Below are 9,604 nucleotides of genomic sequence, written 5' to 3'. Positions count from 1 at the left end.
TTTTTTTTTTAACAACAGTCGAAACGAGATAATAATATCTTGGTATATGTACATAAATATATATATATATATATATATATATATATATATTTATGTACTATTCTCAATGATATTTAAATGCTGCATTTAATGAGATATTAATTGATTGATTTTGAACAATGTTATTAATAAATAAGTAAAACAGACAGATAGACACACACACCATACCGATTTTTTTTTTTTCTTTTCTCATCTTTTTTTTTTTTTCTTTTCATATCTCCTTTTTTTTTTCTTTTTTTTTCTTCTTTTTTTTCTTTTGTTTCGAGGGGCATAGAAAAAAATAAATACGTTCTTATATAATCTTCGTTAATTAGATTCAATGATAAGTCTTGATTAACTTTGGTCTCGCGTTCTCTTTGTTTGTTATCATCGATGATCGGTGATATTAACGATTATTAAAGTAGTTCCTCGTTATCATCCGACACACCATACATTTGTGGTCTTCTCTCTTCTTGTTGATTCTGTTGTTGTCTCTGTATAGCCTGTTGCTTTTGAAAGAGCGCGATACTGGCAGCTTTATAATTAATAGGCCCATACGAACGATAATCTACATCGGCATAATCCAAATCAGAAAATCCCGGGCTGAAGGCCTACGCAATATGAAACGTTACACGTGATACGTATTCCAAAATAGAATCAAATATTTGTATATACATAACATATTATATATATATATATATATACACTATATATAGTGTGTATATATTTATTAATAAATATATATATGTATATTTGTTAATAAACATATATATATATATATAATTATATATATATATATATATATTAGATCGACCAATACCTTATTAGGCGGAGCTTGAATACCATGAAAAGGTAAATTTTCGTAAAACGTTTTTGTTGCACCATCCGCCATTGTTTCCGTCATATTATTCGCTTGATTATTGTTTCCATTTTCATTTGAGTCTGAAAATATTTAAACGGATCGATTTTATTAATATTGTTCAGATTTTACGTATGGATATAGATTTGTGCCATTAATTACAACAGCGGACTAAAGTCATATGTGTGTGTGCATGCGCGTGTAATCAATCGTATTGAGACAGATATTATTTAAACGTTTGATTTTGGTTCGTAATAAAGAAGAATCTTTTTTTTTCGATTAGCTACGTAAAAAAAAAAAAAAAGCAAAGAAAAAAGGAAAAAGAGAAATATTTTTCAAAGTATTTACTTACTGTTATAACGTTGATATTTTGCTCATTAAATATTTCAATATCAATTGAAATATTTTCAATATTAATCATACGTATTATAAAAGGACTCGTTATAACAGTGAACATTTGAATTTTTGTTGAAAGGCTTAAAAATTTCAAACGACCGTTTACGCGAGATGAAATATAACGTAAAAATAAATTTCTTCCTAATGTTCAATATTTTGACTTTGTCCAACGTGTCGTAATTTATCGGCACGTATCTACGTAAAAAATAGAACTTACATTTAATTAGCTTCCTTTTTCGTCTGCAAATTATTAAAATAACTACACAGACGATAATTATTGCAAGTATTATGATAATCGATACGATTATTGCAATCAGTAACAGGTTACCATCCATACGATACCACCAAGGTACGTCTCCTATAAATAAACGAAAAAAAGAAAAAAAGAAAAAGAGAGAGAGAGAGAGAGAGAGAGAGAGAGAGAGAGAAACGAATACATAGAGATAACATATTTTTTTTCGATTTTTACGAATTCATCGAGAAGGAAAAAAAAAACAGGAAAAAGAGAAAAAAAAAACAAAAAGTAATCAAGTCGTTTAATATATGTACATGAATTTCTATTGCAAGCAAATAAAAGAAAAAAAAAAAAAAAGAAAAATAAAACTCACCGGTTATATCCAACTCGCAGGCGGTGGATTGACCGATTGAATTGTTGGCAATGCACACGTACGTTCGAAATTTCGTGATTGAAGTATCTAAAAGTACATAGCTTATCCCGTCCAGAATCTTGAAATCTGGTTCTATCGTTTCGTTGTCAGTTTCTACGGACCAGATAAAATTGATTTCTTCTGGATTTCCAATTGCCAAACAGCTGATGTAATCCTGATCCTCCAATCGTTTCCGCTGTATGTGACAGTCAGGCTTAACTGCATGCAAAAAAGCATGGGGAATTTTTGTAACGAGCTTCAAACGAATTTCCAACGAAATACGTCGAGCGACATCGAAGGAAAAACAAAAAGGTAGGAGGAAAACAGAAATAAAAAGAAAAAAAATAAATAAATAAAACGGGAGGAATAAAATAAAATTAAAAGAAAGACGAAAAGGAAGGGAAAAGTATAAAATAAAAAAGAAGGTAAAATAAGAATAAAAATAAATATAAAATATAAAATATAAAATGTGAATATAAATATGTACATATATATATATATATAAATAAATATAAATATATATATATATGAAAATAAATATAGATATAAAAATAAAATAAAGAAAAAATATGTATATATATATATATATGGAAATAAATATAGATATAAAAATAAAATAAAGAAAAAAAAATATATATATATAATATAAAATAAGTACATTGCACGTTCACCACAAGTGAAATATTTTGTTTCCCATGACGATTCGATGCCTCGCAATAATAAGTCCCATTGCTACGCCTTGGTATAGGTGTATTTAAATCGAGTATTTGTCCATTTATTATAGTATCGTTCGAACCCTCGCGGAACCATCTGAAGGTCGCGTTTGGATAAGCCTTTGCGTCGCAACTGACAGTTTCCGGTATAGTGTCCACCGTCACGTTTATTATCTTCTTCGAGATCGTTATGTTCTCCGGTGGGACTAAACGATAATTATATAATAAAACAAAATTAACGGAGTTGTATCGTCGACGATTAAAATTTAATGTGTTCGATTGAAATAAAAAAGGAAAAGAAACAAAAAAAAAGAAAAAGAAAAACACACACTTACATTCTACGTGAAATTGTGTAGTACTTTCTATCGGTGTCCCAATACCATTGTCACTGCTTTTACAAGTGAATTTGGCGTCATCGTCAATGTGGTCGAGACGGCCATTTGCCAGTGTAGTCAAATTCCATGTTAAATTAGATTGTATACTTGCGAAATAATTGTTCTCATAATCCAACGGCATATAACTGTTCGATAGATAATAACGATCGGAGATATCGAAATCGATTAATTGATCGTTCCTATACCAAGAAATATTACAACCTGGAACGCACTCGATCCAACAAACAAGGCTAACGTTTTTCGAATTGTAAACGAATCCTTGATAATTTTCCAGGGCTCGAATGAACGTAGGTGCCACTAATAAAAAACAATTAATGTTCGTTTTATTCGTTCGAATTAAATAAATTAATTCTCAAAGTTGAATAATTTTCTAACTCGTGTATAATATCAAAGAGAAATGAGTCGGGAGATTTAAAAAGGAAAGAAACAAGGAACAAAACCCGCAACGATTGATTAAGTTCAGAAATTAATTTGCATATGTTTTGATTGCTTTTTATCTGATTATCGAAAAATCATATAAAAATCTGACCACGATGAGATTTATTGTTTATACATTGATCTAATCTATCTAAGGTCTTATAATTGAACGAACTATAGTTAAACATTACCTAATACATCGACCGATGTCGTAGCAGGATATCCATCTCCGGCGTCGTTCGATGCCATGCAGGTAAAATTAGCAGCAGCCTTAACGTCGACCGACTCGATATCGAGTAAAGAATTGGTTTGATCAGTTAGCCTGTACAAATCACGGAACCATTTGAAACTATTTATTACTGGTCGTCCAGGATCCAGGACCGAACAGGCGATAGTTAGTCGTTGACCTTTCACAACTTGTTTCGGTTCGTAAGATATTGTTGCTGGACCAGGTTTATCTATCGGATTTGGTATATGTATGTATGTACGTATGTATGTATGTATATAGCTACTGGATTTTATTCAGAATCGATTTGAAAAAGAAATAAAGAGAGAGAGAGAGAGAGAGAGAGAGAGAGAGAGAGAGAGAGAGAGAGAGAGAGAGAGAGAGAGAGAGAGAGAGAGAGAGAGGGAGAAAGTAAAATAAAAACGTACAATAAATCGTGACCGATGTACTCGGAGACATGGGACCCCAGCCAGCTTCGTTTCTACCCTCGCAAGAATAATCCCCGTGAAAGGAACGTCCAACAGCTTCCAATAACAGTTTGCTAGGGTCAATGTCGCAAATACTCGAGGATTCTTCGGGCAACGTTGACGTTATCGTATAGTTCATCGTACAGTCTGGAAGTTCTTTTAAAAGGTCCCCATCCAAGTACCAACGTACGGCCGTTAGGATCTCTGGATTTCCAGATAGTACAGTGCAACTCAGCGACACGTTCAAACGTTCTTCCTCGTTCACTGGGGTCCCTGGATCCGATATCACTTCGACCACAGGTTTATCTGAAGAAGTGCATGAGAATGAACGACATTAAATTTTCTATTTTCTATGTTACAGTAAATACACATACATACATACATACATACATACATACATACATACATACATATGTATATACCAACGTAAATACGTATCTGTAGCTATGTAACTGTATTTTACGTGTATAGTAGTCAAACCACATATACGTGTACAATACGTATATAGATCTATACTCACATAAAACGGACACATTTACGTTCTCCTTCGAGCTCGTAGCGCCAACGCTATTCTCTAAAATGCATTTATAGGAACCCATATCGGTAGCGGTAGCATTCTTTACGATTAATGCCGTATTAACCGTGATACCACCCTCGTAATGTTCCTCGTCCAATGTTAACTCTATATCGTCTTGTAACCTAAGGTAAGAAAAAGCTAAGGTAAACAAAAGGATAGTGATTATTCATTTTCTAGTTTCACCCTTTCCTCCTTCTCCCCTTAGCTTTCGAACAAACAATAACGTGATATCTTTTCACTCGGACTTCGTTCGGTCGTTTCTTAATTTTTCTTTCTTTCTCCTCCTCCTCCTCTTCTTCTTCTTCTTCTTCTTCTTCTTCTTCTACTACTTCCTTTTTTTTCTTTTGCTCTTTCTCTCCTTTTTTTCTTGCTTTCTTGTTTCTTTTTTTTTCTATTCTTTTTTTCTTTTCTTTTTCTTTTTTCTTTTTTTTTTTTAATTGGAATCCTACACCTCAAAGGATGAGAACTTGCTATTGTAATTTTGTACAAACTACGTTGGCCTCTTTTGCAAACAAATTACAATTCCTCCTTTTTTTTCCCGTTTCTCTCTCTCTCTCTCTCTCTCTCTCTCTCTCTCTCTCTCTCACTCCTCCTTTTCCTTTATTCTTTGATTTCGAAGCAAAGCGAGAAGTAAAAGTCGAGAGTAAACAACGAATATAAAAATATGTTGTTCTTTTCTTTTCTTTTCTTCTTTTTTTTTCTTCACTGTTTGATAATGAAGCGGGCCTTTAAAAGAAATGAATACATCGTAGTGTTTGTCGGGTGAGTTGGAGGGGGTGGATGGGGTGTTGAGGGTACCGAGAGAGGATGCGGGGGGCTGGTTAAGAAGAACGAAAGAAAAGAAAAGAAAAAGTAAGAGAGAAAGAGAGAGAGAGAGAGAGAGAGAGAGAGAGAGAAAATGAGAAACATCGCTCTCCTGGCCTCCTTTCGTCGAAAGAGAGCCAGTTACGTTTTACCTACACATTTTACGGAATTGTATAGAAGGACTAATGAATATTTTTACCATTTACTTGTTACCACCGTTGAAAGGGATCTTTGTGAAAGTGAGAGAGAAAAAGAGAGAGAGAGAGAGAGAGAGAAAGAGAGAGAAAAAAAGGGAAGGACTGGTTTTGAATTAAGGTCAACTCGTCGTTGGCAGATGGATGAATCGATAGGGATCATTGATACCACGAATGAACGAACGAACGAACGAACGAATGTACAAAGATTACGGAACATTTTGGAACGATGTCATTAAAAAAAAAAAAAAAAAAAAAAAAAAAAGAGAAAGAAAAAAAGAGAAGAAAGAGAAGGAAATAATTTACCCGTTTCATGGAGAAAAAAATTAAAACAAAAAAAAATATATATAGGTAAATAAGAAAGTGTGATAATAATAACATAAGTATAACAATAATAACAAATTTTTATTTTCCACCTACATTTCTCCACCCAATTTCTTCATTTCTTACCTTTACTTTTGATTTTCAAAGATGATCAGAATTATATGTACATACCCACACACACACATATATATATATACACAATACGTATATATAATTGTAAAGTCCAAAGTGCCAATTAGTTCGTAGGATGATATCGTTTCGAAGTGTAAAGCGAACGAAGTAGATCGGATTGAAGGCTATGTAGCGAAGGGTAGTTGAGGGAGGAGAACAGAGGGGTAGTGGAGGGTGGAGAATGATGTATTACGACAGAGAGGCTGAGAATAAAGCGGAAGATAGAAGGGAGTAACGGATACAAAGGACGAGAGAATGAAAAGTAGATAGTATGGGGTGAGTGGGGAGTTAAGTTGGGAGGGATGGCAAGTGGGTGGTAGGTAGGGAGAAAGACAGGATGAAAGGATGTGAAAAGGCTAGAGAAATTTATTATGTCCTGGGACGGATTCCTCTTTAGCTTCCGACGAAAGAGGTGCATTAGTAATGCTAAAGATCGGCTAGATATGTTCGCTAAGGTTAGAGTATATAGTACTATGGCTAGTATTGTGATTATGATGATCATGATTATGATTATGATGATGACGATGGCGAGGACTACGACAACGATGATAATGATGATGATGATGATGATGATGATGATGATGATAATGGTGTCGAAGTGAATTACATCGACGATGTTATATTATTAATCTATGTAAGAGTCTTTAAATAATGATTTACCATGTAACTTTGGTCAACGTAGTTGGATTAGCCTCGTAATCGCAATAAATAATAAAGTCTTCAGTTTCATTGACGGTTATGTTGACCGGTGTCATTTTAATTATCGGCGGATCTGTGAAATCGATCAAGATTGGATATTAAGTGTTAAAAGGGCTATAAATAGAAGGTAAGTAGTCTCCAGAGATCTATATATGTTAGTAGATATATTTATGTGGCATTAATTTTTTTCTTCCCTTTTTTCTTTTATTTATTTTTTTATATTTTCTTTTATTTTCTTTTTTGTCTATATAATATATATATATATATACACACACGTAAATATGTATTACTTACACAATACTTTGATCGTGATTACTTCCTTCATAGGTTTGAGACGTTTGGTACGAATAACAGGATTTTCGGCGATACAACTAAACGTTTTCCCATTGTCGTATGCCGATGCGGTAAATGCAAGATAACTTATCGTTTTTGACGTACTGTCGTTCTACGAACAAAATAAATCCGCGCTTAAGTCATGTAATCCAGTCGAGTCGTACACGTGTAGATACGTACGTACGTAAATATTAACGCGAGAAGATATTTTTTACGTTCTACGATATATATGTATGTATATATATATATATATATATATATATATATATATATATATACATGCATGTTATATTTTACACTTTTTCGGTTAATTTAAATTGTGCTTCAAATAAATACGAGTTACGCGTCAAATTAATGAACATCGACATTTAATATCGGCTTGAAAATTTTTTTCGGACTTTTTTCTTTTTTTTTCTTTTTTATTTTTTTCATTCGTTTTTATTTATTTATTTATTTATTTTATTTTTTATTTTTTTTTATTTTTTACATATCTCTCTTTTTAATATGAATACATTAATATTTCACGTTTAAAGGATGGAAATTCTGCGATATTTCACTCTCCGACGACTACTCTCATAACTCACCCCCTTCTCATCGGATAACGATCAGCAGCAGTTAAAAAAACGATCGATTAGATATTTCTCCTTTAGGATTTCTAATTTATTGAATTAGAAATAATAGATCGTACATAATACTCTATTCTCTTTCTATTATTACTATCATTATCTTTTTTTCTCTTATTTTTTGGTTTTGGAAATATTAGCAGCCAAGCGATAAACGAGAAACAGATATATAAAAATGATAAGAGAGTAAAAGGAGAAAGGATATTATAAGAAAAAAAAAAAAAAAAAAAAAAAAGAACGAATTAGATTCGCAAACTTACATTTTCAAATATTTTCGTCTCAAATAGTTCGTATTTTTCGTTACTAGTAGTCAATGGTTCCGATCCATTGTACCAAGTCACATTGGCAGCTGGTCTAGCTGAACTTACGGTACATTGTAATAATATTTTTGTTCCTTGCACAGCGTGACCGACCACTCCGCTCAAATCCATTTTTAATGGGCGCACTAAGAAAATAATGATAAAATCGTCGTCGAAAAAATGAGCATGTAAAATAGATAAAAAAAAAGATAGAGAAAAGAGGAGAAAACGAACACACACACACACACACACACACAGATAGACAGACAGAGACAGACAGACAGACAGAGGAAATATATACATACACACACACACACACACACACACACTTACCGTGAATGTCGAGTTTAATGTCATCAGTGATAGGTTCTAGAAGAGCAATGTTGTTGACCTTGCACGTGAAAACATCGCCGAGTTCCTCTCGAGTCACTTGCATCTTCAAGGAGCTTCTACCAGTGCCTATGCCATTGGCGTCAACCGTTGATGATGCTACGGCTGAAAACATAATTAATGAAAATGATCAGTACCCACTTTGGGAGTACCTTTAGTCTCTCTCCCTTATCGACGAACACGCGCTACGTGACACGTTTTCTTTGATAGGATATCTACCTACTCTCTTCATGTATAATATGTGTATATAGCTACATACTTATATATACATACATATATATATATATATAAATGTATAGGTAAACAGTAGATACCTATATACTTATATATACATATATATATATATATACATATGTACAGTAGATAGATATATACACACATATATATATATATACATATATACAGATACAGATACACAGTAAACTCCGCGAACGTAATCAGGATTAAGAGAATATTCTTGGTCGACCCTAAGGTACAGTTAATTCCTTCGTACATGTTACGTTAATCGCGTTAAGTCGCGAAGAGCCCAGGTCGTCTTCTAACTAATCGACTTCTCCGCACCCCCATAACGCTTTGGCTCGAGAGAGGGAAACTTCTCTTGAACGACGCGTAACGCTAACTTTTCTCATCATACGTTACCGCAGTCTCTTAGCCTGTCCTCATCGACTCTTGTAAGTATCTATCCTATCCATATACTTCGAATCTTAGACTAGCCCTCTCTTTTTTTATCAACGATTTTAATTATTATTATTATTATTATTATTATTATTATTATTATTATTATTATTATTATTATTATTATTACTACTACTACTATTATTATTATTATTATTATTATTATTATTATCATCATTCTTAATAATAATAATAATTATTATTATTATTACCATTATAACTCCTCAATCGTTAATCACGTACCCAGTTTCCACCCCAATCCACCCCACTCTTCCTACCCGACTCCAACTCGCGGTCGATTACGTTCTCGTTCTCGTTCTCATTCTCGTCAGATAAAACAACTCGCTTACAATTATTCTGGTGTCGTTAGAAAAAAA

At 32.9% G+C, this 9,604-nt stretch overlaps 1 protein-coding gene across 4 annotated transcripts in view; it reads right to left on the bottom strand.

Moving 5' to 3' along the window:
- Positions 1-257: 257 nt before the first annotated feature.
- LOC122628443 (hemicentin-1) overlaps positions 258-9,604 on the bottom strand; it is a 23,907-nt gene continuing 14,560 nt past the window's right edge. For 3 of the 4 annotated variants that reach the window (XM_043810752.1, XM_043810754.1, XM_043810753.1), the window contains 14 exons: positions 8,496-8,657; positions 8,124-8,308; positions 7,825-7,827; positions 7,202-7,352; positions 6,869-6,980; positions 4,659-4,837; positions 4,100-4,444; positions 3,637-3,903; positions 2,969-3,325; positions 2,579-2,839; positions 1,882-2,139; positions 1,491-1,631; positions 839-960; positions 258-629 (listed from right to left, as the gene is read on the bottom strand). In XM_043810752.1, the coding sequence (XP_043666687.1) occupies positions 435-629; positions 839-960; positions 1,491-1,631; positions 1,882-2,139; positions 2,579-2,839; positions 2,969-3,325; positions 3,637-3,903; positions 4,100-4,444; positions 4,659-4,837; positions 6,869-6,980; positions 7,202-7,352; positions 7,825-7,827; positions 8,124-8,308; positions 8,496-8,657 (2,738 nt within the window). In that variant the 3' untranslated portion in view covers positions 258-434. The remainder of the gene's footprint in view (positions 630-838; positions 961-1,490; positions 1,632-1,881; positions 2,140-2,578; positions 2,840-2,968; positions 3,326-3,636; positions 3,904-4,099; positions 4,445-4,658; positions 4,838-6,868; positions 6,981-7,201; positions 7,353-7,824; positions 7,828-8,123; positions 8,309-8,495; positions 8,658-9,604) is intronic. The other variant, XM_043810755.1, reaches the window with a different exon arrangement.

Source organism: Vespula pensylvanica, chromosome 4, assembly GCF_014466175.1.
Source record: "Vespula pensylvanica isolate Volc-1 chromosome 4, ASM1446617v1, whole genome shotgun sequence".
Classification (NCBI taxonomy): domain Eukaryota; kingdom Metazoa; phylum Arthropoda; class Insecta; order Hymenoptera; family Vespidae; genus Vespula; species Vespula pensylvanica.
This window is presented reverse-complemented; position numbering and strand designations above follow the sequence as displayed.